Here is a 19,975-nt window from a genome sequence, read left to right as displayed (position 1 = left end):
GTTTGGCTAATTAATAGAGAAAGAGTTGGGATACAGTAACCAGTTTTCAGAATGGCAATCTGTAACTAGTGGGGTCAATGCTGTGTGTGTGTGTGTGTGTGTGTGTAATAAATATATATTATGTGTGACTTTGATGAGGGAAATGAACGCACTATGCCAAGTTTGCTGATGATGCAAAAATAGGTGGAAAGGCAAATGATGAGGATGACACATAGAATCTGCAGAGGGCTAAAGTGAGGCCTGAAAATTTTGGCTGCTGGAATATGATATGGAAAAACATAAGTTTGTGCACTTTGGGAAGAATAGACGAGTTGAATATTGTTTAAATGGAGAAAAACTGTTGTTGCATTCTATAGGGAGTCCTCGTGTATGAAACATTAAAAAGATATCATACAAATTCAGATCATAGGGAAGGCAACTGGAATGTAGATCTTTATTTCAAAGTGAGTGGAATATAAGAATCAGGGCATTTAGGTGAAACTGAACAAGGACTAGAAATAATCACAGCTGGAATACTGTGAACGATATTTTTATGTCTTTATTAAAGGATAAATATGCTGGCACTGGTGATGCTCGATTAAAGGTTCACTAGGTTGGTTCTCTTGTGAAGAGTGATTGAGTAGGTGCTCAAGCAAATTTAGAAGCATGAGAGGCTTCTTTATTGAAACATATAAGATACTTGGGGTTAAGGTTAGACAGAAGTTGAAAAGTTGTTTCCTGTTGTGGGAGAGGCTAAAACCAGAGAGCATAATGTTAGAGTAAGGTATCACCCATCTAAGACAAGAATGAGGAGGAATTTCTCTCAGAACAGTCAATCTGTAGTGTTCTTTACTGCAGCGGGCTGTTGAAGTTATTTCATTAAGTGCATTCGAAGCTGAGATAGATTTTTAATCAGGAAGGGAACTGAGAATGTGTAAAATTGGGAAAGTGGAATTGAGGATTATCAGATCATCCATGATCTCATTGATGGCAAAGCAGACTTAATGGGCTGAATGGCTTATTTCTGCTCTTCTGCTGATAGACTTTTAAGCAAACTAACAATGTTCTTTGCAAATTATGAAACATCATACCATTACCAGTCTAGAGAAAAGTAACATTTCTGTCTCAATACAAGTTTAGAAAAATTGCATTTGATCATAAACAAACTTTTTTGATAAAAAAATACATTCAATCTTTCATAAGAGTAAAACTATGTATGCCATCCTCCGCATACTTTGGCTTGGGGAATGTAGTTTAAGCCTCCACTCTGACCTGAACAATTGACTGAAATTTAGGTAGTAAAACTGAAAAAGCTGTACTGTTACAGATGCTATCTTATAGGTGAATTTGCTAAATCAAGACCTATCTTTTTGTTCAGGTGATCTATTTCATGTTTGCCTGGGTAACATTACTGTGTAAAAATTGGCTGTTACATTAACCTACAGAGTGATTTCATCGACGGTGAAGTGCTAGCTGATAGCAGATTGAATAGTTTTGATAAAGGAAAGGCATGCTACGTAAATGTGTTTGTCGTGCCTCAGTGGGGGAGTGTGTTTGAAATCAAGCTTCACTATTCCTGTAGTCATCACAAATGTTCAAAAATGGAGCGTATACAGAGCCCCCAGTCCTTTTGCCTGATAGATTCAGGCCATCAAAAAACATGGGCTGATTTTATATATTTAACTTGAGCTGATTTTTTTCACAAATAGATTCTAATCAGAGGTAAACAGTTATGAACTGTCAGCATATAACTCAATGAGTTAAAAATCTAACCCATCTCTAAACCCAACCCTCCACTCCCCACATGCATATAGAGGCAGACAAGAAAAATGGTGTTATGAGTGGTGCAGGAGAAAAGGACTGGGAAAGCAGTTCATGAGCCCAACCCTTAGGTTCAATGGAGTGTTCCTTCTCTTTCCCCAAGTCCTTCAGATTTGTGATCTTTCACAGCAGGCATAACAACTGTTTTGCAAATTATGTAGTCTCTGACTTATTGGTTAAAAGAAGCAGTTTGCAGTAATGTGCAAGAAAATAACTACTTTTCTTTACCTTTACCTACTTCACTCATGAGAGAGACATGCACATTCTGCAATTTTTCTTACTAATGTGTGCAGACCTTCGTGGTCTGTGCTTGTGGCAGCTGTTTCCAGAAGCCATGCATTGACTCTGTTTGACATGCAACAATGCTTCCCTTTGGCTATGTGACCATGAAGCTTAGAGGGGATGTCAATTGCCTGCCCTTCAAGAGTTCTGAGGGCTTCTAACTGATGTGTTCAAACCCACAAGCTGTTCAGCTGCCCAGGAACCAAACAGATAGTTGTGACCAGGCTAACAACCTTTGACATCCATAATTCCACACACCAATCGGGTACTTGTTGCTGGCTGAATCTCATTTCATATTCATATTTCTTCCTTAGCCCTTTGTTATAACCTGGTCCTTTTCCCAATTCACAGCATAATCAAATATGAAATAAAATAAAAAGATACAGTCGTAATATATTTTAAATCTGTTCTTTTTTGTCATGAAGACCCTTGAGTCAAGCAGAGATAGCTCAGCGGCGGGAGCAGGCCAGAAAAAGGCATGCAGAAAAGCTTATAAATCAGATGCAGATGTTGGAACAAAACCCACCTGAGAAGACTCTTGAGATCTCCCCAGGGAGTGCAAGTGTAAAAGGTAAAAACTCTCATTGTTGTCTTTGGTGTTAGCACAAAAGTGCAATCTCTTTTTCCTCTCAAAGTATACTGTTTCATTTTAGCAGTGGACCTTTACATGAAGTATTTTTTGCATCTCTCCTTTGATCTTGTGTAATAAGAATTTAGCAAAGCGGAAGAAAATCTGAGTTTTTAATCTATGGTTTAGGATTTCATAAGCAATATGATTAGTATCTGTAGTTTTTTTTACTAACTGTTTAGTAGATCTGACATATTGCTGACAAGAGGACTGAGGAAATACTGTTTCTTAAGCAAGTAGTCAATGCAATTATTATTTAGCAGTCTGTCACACACTTCCTCAAGTGCTATGACATGTTTTGTGAGCAGGTTTGTTTGATTTTATTTTCTTTCCTGGCTGGTATGGTGCTGCCAAAGCCCAGTCTTATGTATTTAGGGTGCTTTTTGGCAGTAGATTTATTTATCCAGTTCCACTTTAGGTGGCTAGCTGGTTCTGAGACCCATTAGTTGGTGTTGATTGATTAAGTGTTGGCAGCCTATCACCAAAAGTTGATCAGCTTTACTGATACCAGATTTGCCACTACATAATTACTTATGAATGACCTTGGAATTCACCCCCCACCCCCACCCCGTGATTAACCCCTCTTTTATCATTTGGCAGTTTGCACACTACTGGCAAAGCTGATTATACCCGTCCTCATTTGTTGACTATTTGAAGTGATTGCTCTTTGTCACAAGCATATTTAATTGTGTACATTATGTGATTGTAAGTTTCTTTCTGGTTGGAATGCATTATGGAAGCATTACAATAGCACTGTTGGATGGCTATTGAAGATACAACAGCTGTACTGGTGATGTGAGATGGAAACTGTAATTAGATGGTTGCCATTCAATTTAATAATAAATGATTATTAGAACATGTGCAGAGCCACTGTGGCATTAAATGTGACTACGCCCACCACTGCAGATCATCTATTTTCTTCAAGTGTTCTGTAAAAAGAATAACTAAAACTTTTTACTTCATAAATCATTTTTTTATTTATTCATTAAAGCATTTCTGGAATCTTATGCTTTTCTTGAACTTTGGAGGAATAAATTTGATTAATTGAAAAAACACCAAAGAAACGAATATATATTGCATTCGCCTATCATCTTGCTATGTTATGACTTAGTCAGGCTTTCAGCTTGTATTCAGAACATTTGTTTGATATAATCATAAGATAGAGATTTATTTGCTTTATTTTTCTTTCCACTTAAGACATGCATGCAGAGAGTCCGATGGAGCTGGCAGAGCTGGCTACTTGCAGGGAGGAAAGTCAACAGAAAGAGTGCTTCGTTGCATTTGCTAGAGTATATAGTGGAACAATTCGTAGAGGGCAGAAATTGTTTGTGCTAGGACCAAAGTACGACCCTTCTGAAGCTTTAACCAAGGTATGTATATATAAATTCCTTACTCTTGTTTCAAAATTAGTGGAAATTCTGTCTCAAAATTGTGGTACTAAGAGATACAATGGCTGTTTGTTGAAGAGAGCAATTTTAAATGTGGACATGGATTTATATAAGTGATTTACTATGTAATTTAACAAGCAATCTGTTCCTTTCTCAGCAATATATTGTTGAAAAGTTCTGATTTTCAGAACGGTTAATACTACAGACCTTTTGTTCCAGGAAGGAAACAAACCATAAGAAATGATTACCTCAATGAGGCATCTCACACAAGGTGTTGTGCTGGCAATGTCAAAACATCGTGGTTACCAAGCACTATTTCCTTGCGTAGTAAACAAATGAAGCTGGTTAGATTGATTTCATTTCAGTGATTCATATAAATTCAGGTTGCTCATACAGATAGTTAGGAAACTTGCTTATATAGCTTTTAGTGTTCAAATATGTGATTAGCATGGAATTTAACTTAGACTATTTACCATGTGCAGAGTGTTTGAAGAACACAAAAGATTTTTCATGTTACAACTAGGGTCTAGTATATGTAAATTTCTAAGTTGTTGATCTTTGTTAAATAATTAATAGAAATGTATCTTTTATTTAACAACTACTTTCAGATTATTCCATCAGGCATGCACATGATATGTAAAGGAAGCAAACTGAATGATTGAGGTAAAGTGACATGACTGAGAATGGGACCACTGGGCTGACTTGAACAAATCATTAAAATTATGTGCAGAGGAGATGATGCAAAAACTGTTTGTGCTGCTTTCTAAAAGAGAGAGGAAAGCTGGGGGAAAAAGGGAAAAAGAAAATAGTGGTAGCTGTTATGAAAATATATAACTTTATAGGAAGTTGTGGTAGTTTGCTGAGAAAATCCAATAAAATAATGTGGTACATTTCTGTTGCCATCACTTCCATGCTTCCTTTCTGAATCTAGATCACAATATTCTTGAATAGTGTTTACTTTATGTAACAGTCGCAGCAGAATTTCTGAGGATTTGTGATTTATAACGTTAAAATGAGAAAGCAGAATAGTTCATTCTGATGAGTACTGAATAAGGTTGTGTTTTGAAAATGACATTCAAAAGCTAGGAAACCTTTTGAATGGCAGGATGATCTGTTCTAATGAAATTGGTGAAATGCTTTTCGTGTATAACATGAACATTATCAGGGAAACATTTGGAGTCATACAGCATGGAAACAGACCCTTTGGTGTGACATCCATGCTGGCCAGGCATCCTGATCTGAATTAGTCCTATTTGCTTGCTTGTAAGCCATATCCCTCTAAACCTTTCCTAACTATATAACTGCAAATGTATTTTAAATGTTGTAAATATACCCACCTTTACCACTTTCTCTTGCAGCTCATTCCATACACGCACCACCCTCTTCCTCCTCTCACCTAAAACCTATGCCGTCTAGTTTTGGACTCCCGCACCCTTGGAAAAAGACCTTGGCTTGTCACCTTATCTGTGTTCCTCCTGATTTTGTAAACCTCAGTAAGGCCACCCTCAAACTCTGCTCCCGGGATAAAAGCCTCAGCCTATCCAACCTCTCCTTTATAAATCAAACCCTTTAGCCTTGGCAACATATTGTGATGTTTTTTTTCTATCCTCTATAGTTTAACAATATGTTTCCTATAGCAGGAGACCGGAATTGCACGCAGCATTGTATCTAGATTTAGAATTGTGGATGTGATTGAAAATAAATGTAAGGAATATTTGTAGCTGATATAAATGTTTAAAAAATAATGTTGAGGGTTTAAGAAGAAGTACAACTAATTGGTATGACTAGCATTGCAGAATCATGGCCATTACTTTAAACTCAAAATATATATTACACATGCTGTTTATTCGATATTGTCATCATTCCATTTGGCTTGGTCAGAATTCTGAAACTCCCTCCCATACAGCAAAATGTGGATAGGAAGGGTCCTTGGCTGTTGAAATGGTCAGATGGGTGCTGTTGGCAAATTTTCCATTGAGGAAACATATTGGTGGGAGATGCTGATATTTCAACCGTGGAAGTGTTGGCCAGAAATCCGGTCAGTTGAGAGTTAACTTTCTGATTGCCCTGAAACTTTAAAGCTGTCAGAAAGAAACTCTGGTGGAACAAAACCTGCTGCCACCCATTAATGCCAGGATTTTCAGGATCAACAGCACCAGCAACAGCTGGAAGGGGAGAAGTGGCAATGATAATACTGATAAAAATAAATAATAACAACGAATAGGAGCTCATGGTTCCTTTTTATGCACCAACTCAGAAAGGTGAGGTAGCTAGAAAGCTCCTTCAGAAAGTTAGAATGATTCTAATCACCAGTTTTCATAATCCCAGTGGTATAAAATGAACACTCAACAGCTAACTAAAAAGTCATTCTGCAAATAAAGTGGTTTTATAGTGATAATTGTTGACTGTTTTTAATGCAGTATATGACAGTCTACTAACAGATGGGCCATTAAATCTAGTCAGGATGGAAAACAACCACCAGGTGAACACAGGTTCTAGTATATTTATCAAAAGCGCACGTGACATCCAGTATGATGGTAACAAAAGCAAACTAACCCTGTGTCCATCATAACCTGTCAGCAGCTTTAGACATCTTGATCACATTGTCAATCCATCAACGTCTCTCAGTTGTCATCCAGCTGGGTGGGACTGCTCTCGCCTGCTTGTGCGCTTAACTCATCTGATCATTTCAAAGTGTCACTTGCAATGGCTTTAATGGCTTTACTTCCCACTCACACACCATTAGACTTGTGTCAAGGATCTGTTGTTGGATCACCCCTATTTCTTGTCTAAATGCTTCCCCTCGTCAACATTGTGTGAAAACACAATATCAGTTTTCATATATATGTTGATGACACCCAGAGCTACTTTACACTTCATTATGTCTAAATTGTCAGCTTGCTTGTATGACCCCAAGGACCAAATGAGGGAAAATTTTGTCTCAGCTAAATTTTGGGTAGACTGAAGGATTGCCTTTGGACTGTGTTCTAAGCTTTGTTCCGTAACTACAATCTCCATCCCTCTCCCTGGCTACTGTATGCGGCTGAACTAGCCAGATGGTAACCTTAATGTTAGATTTGGCTCTGTTATGAGCATTCAACAACAGTCACTCTGTGACTGAGACCATTTATTTCCACTTCTGTAAAATTGTCTGACTCCACCTCCTGCTTTAGATCATCTGCATCGTCTCAAATCCCTAACTATGCCTATGTTTTGTCTGAACTTGACTATTCTAACATACTGCTGTCTGTCCATTCACATTCTATGCTCCATAAGGTAATGGCCATTCAACAATCATTGTAAACACACCTAACTTGACCAAGTCCTCTTCACCGCATCACTCTTATGCTCACTGACTTATATTGGCTCCTGTTTATACAAGGTTTCAATTCCAGTCTCATTTATGAATCCCTCGATGCCTGATGTTTCCCTGTCACTGTAATCTCCTTCAACCTTCCAAAATATCTACACTCCTTTAATTATGGCTTCTTGAATGAATCAAACGCCCTTTATGATCAGAAGTTTTTTTTTGCTTAATATCACAATCGTACCTTAACGCCTCAAGTTCAAACAACCAGATACTGTAACCGCTCATGTCCAATAAGTGCTTCTCTCTTCTAAATGCATGTTTATTAATGTTTTAATGAGATAAGGCCTTGGCGATTAATGTCAAGCAGCTTGTTTACTGTACAGATTACATATGATTAAACATAGTTCGATATTTAACTTTTTCATTAACGCTTCCTGGCTGACAAGATTCCTGCACATTTCAGCAGCAGATACCTTAACTGGAGGCACCACGGAGGATTCTGAGCTGTCGTCCCTCTCCTCGCACATGGGGTTCTCAGGTGGCCAGTTAGGAGACAACCTACATCAAATTTGTTTATCAGGTTCCAGCTTGGCACCTTTTGAAATAACAAGGTCCTGACTCCCCTTGTGAAATTCAGCTCCTATGTATGAATGTAATTTATTTGCCTTGATTTGATAGGGGTAATAGTTTCCATTCAAGAGCATACAAGAGGTTTCAGTACCCTTTTGTTCAAGTTACTCCAGCCCCTTTGCTTCATTTAGAATACAAAAGGTTTTGTTTCAAAGCCATGTTGTAACTTGAAACAAAATCCCTCCTAGTTAAAATGAACAGGAAATCTGAAAAGTGGCCATCAATGTTGTGACATTGAGCTAAAAGGTAGCAAGAACTGTAGGTGCTGGAGTCAGAGTCAAGACAATGTGGAGCAGGAGGAACACAGTAGGCCAGACAGCATCAGAGGAGCAGGAAGGTTGACGTTTCGGGTGTTTTTAAGAAATGGATTTCTGAAGAAGGATCTCTGATCTGATACGTTAACTTTCCTGCTCCTCATAGCTGACTGGCTTGCTGTGTTTCTCCAGCTCCACACTGTATTGACATTGAGTTAAAGGTTTGCTGCTTGGTAGCATTCATGCCTGTCAGTAAGAATGTGGCTCTAGTGCCTCAGTCGAGATTTAAACACGTATTGAATTTCAGTGCAGCTCTCGGAAGCACTACATTAACAGAAATGAGACATTACACCGTGGCTTTATCTGCCATCTCAGGCATGTATGAAAAATTGTACAGTGCAATTTGAAGAAGCATTCATGTTCCATCCATTGCTGTTTGTAGGATCTTTCCGCACAAAATTGTGTTGTAAGTAAAGGTTTAATCTTCTAGAGTGCTTTTCACTTCCTCAGGACACTAAAGCGTTCATTGCAAATGTAGTGTGTTGTCCATTGTGATGTTGGATTATTCCCTACCTTTAACAGTGACTTCATTTCCATTTTGGGACATCCTGATATTATGAAAAATTAAGCTTAAATGTAAATTTCTTTCATTCCCGAACATGAGCAGAAATTTCCAGAGGGGGATGCTGGGATTCCTGCAAGATTAATACCAGCCCATCCATTATCTCTGTAGCTACTTTATTTAGTCTTTTATTTCAAAAATATACTCTATTCATAAAAATATCTTTTATGTACAGAGTGACTAGAGCAGTTAGCTTCTGTAGAGTCGTAGCATTATTGACAACAAACATTGGAGTTGACGCTCCAGACACTTTCAACAACTCAAAGACACTTCTTACTTGTACAACATGTTATTTACATATATTTAGCACTTGGAGGGTATGTTCAGTTTGGGTCTGTCAACTTAACAGACCCCCATTGAACTTGGTCAGTAAGACTTTTTAGATAGTGGTCTTTCCCCACTGCGCCGTGGCAGCAACTGCCCCAAGCTGTAGTGACTCCTTCAGCACAGAGTCTTGGACCTTGGAATGTGGCAGTCTGCAACACTCAGTCAGGATCAACTCCTTGATCTGGCAGACCAACAAGCTTCGGCAGACCAAACAGTGTCTTTTCCAAGTTGATGGTCCTTCAGGTCCTTTTGATGCTTATTTTGGTGTGCAGACTGTAGAGCACAGAATCATGTGTCACGGAGTTGCTCGGGACAATTGTCAACGAAAACCACGGCATCTTTCTCCAGGCTTCCCTTGCAAAGGCACAATCCAGCAGGAGAGGTGTGGCAGCCTCTACCATCCCCACCGCCCACTCCCATAGCCGCTTCAAGGATAGTGGCAGCGGTGCAGACCAACTGGCCATATGTGAGGGATTTCACGGGTAATGTCTTTCTCACCACCAGCTGTGTTTTGATGCTTGTTGGTGAGTTCTGGTGATGAGGTATTCTGCCAAATGACTTTGACAGTCTGCTCAGGGAACAACTTGACAGGATTGACCCTCTCCTTTTCCTGCAGGATCTTGAGGAAGCTATGTGCTGGCCATTTCCTGATAAACTTGCGGCCAAAGATGTTTTTCTTTGCAGGTATCTCCACAAAGGGCAGGTGATATGGAACAGTCCAACTACTTAAGAGTATTTCACGGCGCTGTGGAAAAGTAAAGCCAAGTAGAACCTCAGGACGTAGTAACGTTGGTGTTTGTGTAGGGGATCTATGCAAAGTTTGATGCAGCTGCACACTGAGGTGGATCTCAGGGTGAAGGAATGTTGGGCATGTTACTCCGTCCTCCTCATCTGGAGCTTTGTACATGGTGTCCCTGTCCATCTTTGACCTCCAAATGAAGTGGAAAATGACGTGGGTGGCTGCAACAGAGCAAGTTCCAGAAATAGGCCATGTACAACAACACTGAGAATACCTCTCACTCCTGATAACCAAGTTTTTATCTGTAATGGAGAGGGATGGTGTACTCCCAAAGGCCCAGTTTCTGCCTTGTTTAATATCATCAGATCTCATCCCATCAAGCCATCAGTTCAATGGATCCTCATTGGGTTCCCCACTACTTTTTCTAATGATGATTATTATATTTATTTCCTTTTCTCTTTTTGCCTCTTGATTATTTAATACCTGGAATCAGCTAGTGAGCTTTCTTAATGCTGCCTCCAGGGCCATATTTCATATGATATATGATAATACCAATATCTTTTCTTCGATAAGGGGCCCAAAACTGTTCACAGTATTCCAGCTGTAGTCTTATTAAATAGCCTAATATATGGTAATACCTTAAATGCCCTCTGAAAATCCAAATGTGTTATATCCACTGCTTCCTTGTATCTTTCCCGACTGTTACCTCTTGAAATAAATTTGCCAGTTATGATTTCCTCTTTGTGAAGCAATGCTGGCGCTATTTTATTTCCAAATACTCTGCCATCACAACCTCCAGAATAGACTCTAATACTTACCCAATAACGTATGTTAAGGTAATTGGCCTTTGGTTACATTTTTTTGTCTCTTTCATTTTAAATAAATATGTTACATTGACAGTTTTCCAATCCTACAAGACTTTACCAGATTCTAAGGATAGTGCATCTACTATTTCTGAGATCCTGCCTTTATTATCCTAGAATGCATCCCATCAGGTCCAGAGAACTTTTCGGTCTTTAGTACCATTAGTTCCTGTAGCATTTTATCTGTAGTAATAGTTATTGTATAAATTTCATCTTCTCCTTTTGCCTCATGATTGCTTAGTAATTTTGGAATGCAATTACAGCCCTAAATGCTGAAGACTGATGCAAAGTATTTATTCAACTCCTCTGCCATTTCTTGGTTCCTGACTATTTCCCTAGCTGCCTTCTCTCAGGTGCCTATATTCAGTTTGACTTTTTTCTTCCTCTTTATATATAAAGTCTTGATATATCTCACCAGTTTACTCTCAAAATTTATTTTCTTCCGCTTTATTTTCTCTTGGGTCGTCTTTTATTAGATCTTAAAGCTTTCCCAATCATCTGACTTAGCATCAATTTTTGCCACGTTGTTTGTTTTTCCTCCCAGTTTGAGACTGTCTTAACCTCCCTGGTTAACCATGGTTGGCTTTCTCCATTTCCTAGAATCCTGCTTTCTCACTGGGATATTTCTTTGTTGAACCCACCTGACTACTCTATAACCTGTGCCTCCACTTCTGGTGGGTCTGGCCTTTCAGTAAGACAAGCCATATCCAGGTAAGGTGATGTTCGTGTCTGGGCATCATGATACTCATAGCAACGTACCTTACAGACAGTGCCACCCTATTGCTTGACTAGTGTGTGGGACAACCTACCAAAGCCCTTTATAGCTATCAGTGAGTCTCCCTGTGGTAACTAGTATGTGCAGCAACTGTCTTGAACATAACAGTAACCGCATTTTAAAAAATCTGATGCCAGTTCTTGAGATGTCTGTAAATTTAAGGGCTCACTGCATTTTATTTGGTCTGTCATTTTATAGATGCTATGTTTTATATGCTATACTGAGGTGTTTGAATAGTCTATCAAGATTTCCAAGAAGATTTGTAGTTCGGTTTGTGGATGAGGTTGTCGACATGCTCGCTGAGCTGATGTGTTTGGTTGCAAATGTTTTGTCACCCTGCTAGGTAACATCGTCAGTGCGCCTCCAGTGAAGCATTGCTGTTCTGCCCTGCTTGTTGACGGAGTTCTGATGGAATTAGATCACGTGTACAAACCACTGAAAAATAGAACCGGCAATGGTACCAAACACCCCAGGAAACTGAGGCATATAACTAACAAGTGGGACGGAATGCCGATGCTTTGCCAGAGGCACACTGATGATATTATCCAGCAGAGTGATGAAATGTTTCAACCAAACCCATCGGCTCGGTGAGCATGTCTACAACCTCAGTCCGACAAGATTCTAGCTGATCTAATCATTGTGTTTCTTTTTGTTATTTAAACAATAAGTTATGCTACATAGAAGTTCAATTCTTTGTCCAAATGATTTGCTGAAAATTTAAGTCCGTTGTTTGGCAAATCATATTTGATTTGTAAAAGCATTTTGTACAGGTACATTATAAAATTGTGGTTTTGTGAAAGACTGAAAATCGTTCTTTTTTTGTGGAACACATACATTCTATCTGCAGAAACAACCATGAGCTTCCGGTTGCCTGCCTTTTCAAAATACCAGTGTTCCCTTGGGCTTGCTGCAAGTGCACCAGCAAAATTCACTGCAAGCTAGAACAACGTCTCATTTTCTCTTTCTCAATACTGAGCTCAGTAATCTGAGGACCCGAGCACCATTTTCCATGTCTGTGTGACTTTCTGTCAGGTGTTCCAGTTTCCTTTCGCAATCTGAAAATCTGTAGGTTAGTTGGATTGGCCATGCTAAAATGTCTGTAGTATCCAGAGATATGCAGGCTAGATGGATTAGCCATCGGAAATACAGGGGTTACAGGTAAAGGGTAGGAGGCTCGGTTGGCTGAGTTGCTCTTCAAAAGTTCAATTTGGATTCAACCACATGGCCCACATGGCCTACTTCCACACTGTAAGGAATGTATGATACCATGTCCTTCCCCCAACTCCTACACAGCAGGCCATTGTGTCACACAGGCTGCTGTTACCACAGCCAACCCATTTTCACAAACTAACAGCTTTTCTTTCTCCCTGGCTCACCACTCTTTATTTCTTTGGACAACTGCAGTTCTCTCTTTGGATTCCATCTCCAGCTATCATTTCCTCCATCACCCCTCCCCTCCACCCTAACCCACCACCCCCACCACCATTTTCAGCATGTATACCAACTTATTCCTAGCTTTTATGAGTTCTTAAGAAGGGTCACTGGACCTGAAACATTGATTTTGCTTTCTGTCCACAGATGCTGCCAGACTTGCTGAGTTTCTCCAGCTAGTTCTGTTTCTGTTTCAGATCTCCGGCCTGCACAGTTCTTTATTTTTCTGTAAGTAATTAGGTCTGTACGGCCATTGAGGTGTTATATGCCTGCGGCAGGCCAGGTGAAAATAAAACTGTGACAAGTTTTTTCTGGTAAACAGAAAAATTTCTTGAGAGATTAAATCTGCCCTTTCTTTAAAAAAGAGACGTATTACTGCACCATTATAATTAACAATGTGCTAACCAAATTGCTTTAAAATGTGCTGTTTCTGTGTTGCTGTCTTTACTGCTTTAATTACAAATAAAGGCAAGTATTCTTCAGTTTTGTTAATATTATTTTTGAAAGTTAGCTCTTACATTTATCTATACTCCTACTTCATTGGAAAAGAGTTTGTTTTTCTTATTGAGCCTAATGCTTTGAGAATTTTGAGTTGAGAGAGATGTCAGGAACAGCCAAACGAACACAGAGTAACCTAAGATAGTATGTGACATCAATAAAAGGGCAGTAATACTTCACAACAGGAAAAATAGTTGTGTTTGTAAAAATTGTGCCCTTTGAATAGTTATATGATTATGCACCTTTGACATTTCTCGTGACATTTTGGTAGCTTGTTATTTGACCCTGTGAATGTTTTTCTTTGACTTTCCCATTTACATTTCACCTCGTAGCAAATTTATTTTTAAAAAATCAGAAAGATTGACCTGAGTAAAGTTGATGGCCAAATAAAATGATAGATTACAAAGCTTGCCACACCACTACGGTAATAGTGATGAGTACATTGCATATTTACAGCTTGGAATAAACAAGTGTTCTCATTGGCTTTTGCCATTTGGTAACCCTTCTTCAGGGTCTACTTTAAACCTCAGACTTTGCAGATTGGTTTATTTCCTTCTATTAAAATGTCCATTCAAATCGGCAGTCTCCTGCTACATGTACAGGATCTGTCCTTCCTTTTTGCTTTGTAACCTCTCCCCCATTAAGATCCTCTCCCCTGTCTCCTAACATATTGAAGTTTTCCCTTAACAACAACACTGCATTCTTTTCTCCAGATGATCACTATTCGTATGACATGCTAATGTCGGTCCACATTTCCCCTTGAATAAACTCAATTCCAATATCTGACCTTCTCTGGAAGGTTCTTCAAAGCACCTGACTTCGCTTTCTAGCAAGTTGCAACCCCATCTATTCCGCTCGCCTCTCCTATCTGATGTTCCGCCAGTTGTTTAATGTAGCCATCTTGTTTTCTCTTAAGTTCATGTCAACTAACATAATCCCTTTGGACTGTGGGGAGCCACGATCTTAATGTGGATGATTGCTGTAATATGATGATTTTGGTTGAAACGCGCTTCATGGATAGTATTGCTTTGCCCTTACTAAAACCTTGCTGCTATTTCACAAAGTTATAGTTTTACATCTCCCCCTGCTGCTCTGAAATGTCTTTTTGTTTGAGCATTTCACTTTTTCCAATCCTTTAAACTCTCCTTTAAAAATTGCCCAAGTCATACCTCTGATTTTTGCCCAAATATCATAAATCCTTTTCAACCATTATACTGCGACTTCTTATCCTCAGTGACTTCTTATTCTTTCTCAGCTGCTGTTTCCTATAAACACACAAACACACCGGCTTGGTGAGCATGTCTACAACCTCATCCACAACCCGAGCTACCAGTCTTCTCAAAAATCTTGTCAGACTATTCAAACATCTCATTATAGCATATAAAACGTGGCATCCATAAAATGACAGACCAAATAAAAGGCAGTGAGCCCTTAAATTTATGGACATCTCAAACTGGCATCGGATTTCTAAAAATATGGTAACTCTTATTTTGAAGTCATTCCTCCCAAATTACCTCCCATTATATGAAATCTTCTTGTCAATTCCTCCCACGACCTCAACATCCATGTGGTTTTGACAATTGACAGGGCCATCTCTGCCCACTTCCCTTCATCCCTCACCACTTGCATCTTTCCAGACCCTCATCCAACCCCACTTCCATCTGTTTCCTCCGTTAGTTATTTAATTCTGCACTGTAAACATGCCAACTTACTTCATTAACATTGAATCAAAATCCTGAAACTCCCTATTAGCACTATTGATGCCCATAGACCTCAAGAACTGCGCAGACCAAGAAGGCAGCGCACCACCATCTTAAGGGCAATTAGGGATGGGAAATAAACACTAGCCTGACCAGTGGTGTCTACATACATTAACAACATTTTGAAAATTTTAATCTTCCAGTTATCAGGGAGATACGGATTTGCTCAATCATTCCTTTACTTCTTTTTTCATATCCTTGTTCCCAGAAAAACCTAGTCATTCCTTCGCCAACCAGGTATAGGCCTATTTTTTTGATCCCTTCAACCCAAAGAACAGGTTTGGTGCTTAACTAATTTCTGCATTATTTCTCAGCTCTAGTGGATGGCATCAAGTGCTATAGAACATAGAACATTACAGCACAGTACAGGCCCTTCGGCCCTCAATGTTGTACCGACTTGTCATACCAATCTGAAGCCCATCTAACCTACACTATTCCATGTACGTCCATGTGCTTGTCCAATGACGACTTAAATGTACCTAAAGTTGGCGAATATACTACCATTGCAGGCAAAGCGTTCCATTCCCTTACTACTCTCTGAGTAAAGAAACTACCTCTGACATCTGTCCTATATCTTTCACCCCTCAATTTAAAGCTATGCCCCCTCGTGCTCGCCGTCACCATCCTAGGAGAAAGGTTCTCCCTATCCACCCTATCTGACCCTCTGATTATCTTATATGTCTCAATTAAGTCACCTCTCAACCTTCTTCTCTCTAACAAAAACAGCCTCAAGTCCCTCAGCTTTTCCTCGTAAGACCTTCCCTCCATACCAGGCAACATCCTAGTAAATCTCCTCTGCACCCTTTCCAAAGCTTCCACATCCTTCTTATAATGCGGTGACCAGAACTGTACGCAATACTCCAAGTGCAGCCACACCAGAGTTTTGAACAAGCCTCAGTTTCCTCTGCCAAAGCCACCCAGGATCATCCTGGAGTAAATAAAAATTAACTTATGACTTTTTTCCTCTTACAGCCAATTATTTTCTTAAACTCAGCCTGCTGCCACTCCAGAATCAAGTCTGCTGCCTGTGTTGTGTTTGTAACCCCATCTAACCTTGCATTGCAAGCCAGGCTTCTCCTGGCTCTCCCATACATCCTAAATCTGTCTTTTTCCAACTTTTTTTCTGTCTCCTCCTTTTCCACTTCTGATCTCATTTTTCCCGGTGAGAGTCGCCCCCTGCTCCCCTGATCCATTGCTCACTAAAGCACTGGCCCCTGATCTTTCTTCCCTGCCTCACGTTGCTGGTTGACATTATGAATGGTACTCTACTGAAGTACTGCTTCCTTTCAAAACACCTGTCATCCCCTGCACCCCAAAATACTGACTTTTAATCCCACTGTCCTTACAAGCTACCATTCTATTTCCACATTGGAGAAACCCAACACATTTCAAAATCACTTGTCTGCCCTTGCCTTAGTGTTGTTAAGTCAGTAACCAGTCATGACTGATGACCTCTGTGAATATGGTGCATTATCTTTAACTGTCCTGCTTGACCTCAGTGAAAGTATATCTCAGAATCCTACTCCATACGTTTTGTGCATCCAATGCAGTGATTCTGCTTGCATTCAGTCACTCTTCTGCATCCAGTTGTATTAGAGTGTCGTCAGCAATGGATTTTCATATTGCTCCAGTGTCGTTGCTCCTTTTGTTATAGAAAATCTAATCTTGGTGGTACCTCTTCACCTGCACACTGTTTTTTGACATTGCTATCTCTAGAGATGGTGCTAGCTTCTATTTGTATCTGACCATACCGAACTCTAGTTCCACCACTTCTCTGTTGTCAGATTCCTTGTCTGATACAGCCTGTCTTGCTCTTGTGTAAGTTGCAGCTTCCTTCTTCCAACATTGAGAACAACGAACTTGCTGTCTTCAGCCCCTGCCAAAATTTACATGTCTTTACCATAGATTTAATCCTCTTGAAGGTCACTGCCACATGGTGCCATAAAGTCTGCAGACAGGTTCACACCTCAGCTGAATTTCCGACCCAATGTCCTTTCCGTTTGCAAAGCCTGCCTGGTTCACCTGCTATAACATACCTGTCTCTGCTCATTTGCTGTAAAACATTCATCGATGCTATTAGAATGTCAAACCTCAACTATTTCAATGATTGCAACTCTCATCTCCCCATAAACTGCAGCTCTTTCAAAATCCACGTTCTTGGGAATTCTTCTGGTACTCAAGAGGCTCAAATTGTTAGGGGCCCATGTCAATATAGCTGCAGCAAATCCAAATGTTTCCTAAAGCAATTGAAAAAGCACTTTTAGTAATTTAGCTTAATTACTGAAAACAGCCTTACAAATTCTTACTAAGCAGTAGCGTATCATGAAAATAGTGTCAGCAATACATGGTGTGATGGAATGTGTCTACTTGTGTATGTCCATATCACTGTGCCACTAAGGAAATGGAGATGTGCATTAAGTTCAACTGTTTACTAAAGCAGATGGGAAAACAATTTTAAAATCCTGAAAGCGTTTTGGTAATATTAACATTCCAGCAGATTTTGCCTCCCATGTTTCTGTGATCCTATTGTTGATTGCTGAATGTTGTTGGGTGGCATGCTGAAGAGGTTGGGATTGTACTGTAAAACTCAGAGCCATTGGCTTATTAACGCCATCTCAACCCCTTAATGTGTTATTTTCTTCTAATTCATTGCAGCTGTTTGAAGTTTGTGTAATATTCAGAAAGCTAGCCATAATGTTCAGATAGTCACTAATGGATGCTCAGACCTTTGAATTATAATCCGTTACTTGATCAACAGAAACATAGTATGACATGATTTCAAAACCGGTGATGTGAGAATTTTCTTGCTGTTTGATGCTGAGAAATGTATCTTGCACACATTTAATATAGAATCCCTGCGGTGTGGAAACAGGCCCTTTGGCCCAACAAGTCCACACCAAACCTCGGTGCATCCCACCCAGACCCATTCCCCCTATAACCCACCTAAGCTACACATCCTGAACACAAATGGCAATTCAGCATGGCCAATTCACCTAATCTACTCATCTTTGGACTGTGGGAGGAAACCCACACAGACACAGGGAGAATGTGCAAACTCCATACAGACAGACACTCAAGGCTGGAATCGAGCCTGGGTCCCTGGTTTTGTGAGGCAGCAGTGCTAACCACAGTGCCACCGTGCCGTCCTCAACATATTCCAATTGATTTTGTTATCCTTTATTGTTACCAATCAAAGGGTGGAAACCGTGATGTTGAGAGAAATAAATTTTGTATTTATTTGAATTAATATTTCCCTAGATGCCAGAAGGATGCTCACTGAATGATGACCTGTCAATCCCACACTTGGCTTGTTGTACAGTGGAGGACTTGTTCCTGCTCATGGGAAAGGAATTGGAGAATGTAGAAGAGGTACCTGTTGGCAATGTGCTAGGTAAGTTTTTGGTGTTGAGTTTCTGATCCGTTTATAGATCATGTTGCAAAGTTTACAAATGGAATGGGTCATAGCATTTTCTTTATAAAATACCACTTCAATCTTGAAAGACAATTTGGTATACATTAAAATTGTAAAACTCCCATGTTCAGAAAAGATAATATTTCAATTCTCCACTTTCTCATTTCATAATTCAGTTGATTATAGATAGGATACTTAGTGCAGCCCAAAAATATCCTTTGGCTGGGAATAGATTGTTCAGGGAAAAAATGACAAGAGACCAGAAGCAGAGAAATGGAGATATGTTGGGACACTGTTGTAGACTATGAAGAAATCGCAACATTGGTGAAGAATGGGGATAGTTAGAGATGATTTAAAGATGAGAATTATAACTTGCAGTTGGGTGCTAGTGCAGAACAGCAAGGATGGGTCAATTAGGTGTGTGGGATGTCATCTCAAAAAGCACTAGAGTGTTGGTTGAGCTGAAGTTGACAAGTATGGAAACCTAACCACCAAATAATTGGAGTAGTTGGCTCTGAAGGTGACTTAAGATATGATTGATGGGCGATGATAAAAATCCGAAAGGTACTGTACTTCTCCGCATCAGCAAGGCATGTAATATCTTCACTACATCAGTAACCTGATATATTGCTGTAGTAAATTTCCGCTAACAGTGATGATTGAATGACTTTTGCACCAAGCATATGTAGTTTTATCAGAAATCTTATCGCATGGGGGATTGACCAAACAATGTTCTTTGTTTACACTGAGAAAACAGTAAGGCAGGTGCAACTTAGTGAATCTTTAATTGGAACATTGTGTTGCATATTCTTCGACTTTGAGTAATGAATCTTACTTAAAATTGACTGGATTGTTTTTCCCTAAAGTTTGAGAGCTTCAGTTAGATGACATCTGTACTGAGATCAACCTTTTATAATCAAGTGATTTTATCAGTATATAGACAGCAGGTGCTCCTCCCTGTTTAATCATATTCACGTTAACTACATTTTGTGGGGGAAAAGAAATCACAAATTAACTTGATTCAGCTGTATAATTAAACAGCTCTTATTTTGTGCTGAAAAACATTTTGAATTAATGGCTAATTTAGATTAAGTGAAATGATGAGAAATAGCATGTCGTATTGTATTCTCACATCTTATGCAATTTATCTATGTTAAAATATAGACAAAGAAAGAGGAAATGAATGGTAATTACAGTGGTTATAGCATTGATCTTCAATCTCTGGATCTGAATTAAGTTTGCAGTGTTTGGCTAAA

The 19,975-nt window shown here is 39.4% G+C and overlaps 1 protein-coding gene across 3 annotated transcripts in view; it reads left to right on the top strand.

The window, feature by feature from the left end:
• The window catches only part of efl1 (elongation factor like GTPase 1), a 246,108-nt gene that overhangs the window by 105,273 nt on the left and 120,860 nt on the right, over positions 1-19,975 (top strand). For all 3 annotated transcript variants that reach the window (XM_048563067.2, XM_048563066.2, XM_048563068.2), the window contains 3 exons: positions 2,508-2,653; positions 3,908-4,080; positions 18,566-18,698. In XM_048563067.2, the coding sequence (XP_048419024.1) occupies positions 2,508-2,653; positions 3,908-4,080; positions 18,566-18,698 (452 nt within the window). The remainder of the gene's footprint in view (positions 1-2,507; positions 2,654-3,907; positions 4,081-18,565; positions 18,699-19,975) is intronic.

This window comes from Stegostoma tigrinum, chromosome 33 (genome assembly GCF_030684315.1).
Source record: "Stegostoma tigrinum isolate sSteTig4 chromosome 33, sSteTig4.hap1, whole genome shotgun sequence".
Taxonomy (NCBI): Eukaryota; Metazoa; Chordata; class Chondrichthyes; order Orectolobiformes; family Stegostomatidae; genus Stegostoma; species Stegostoma tigrinum.
This window is presented reverse-complemented; position numbering and strand designations above follow the sequence as displayed.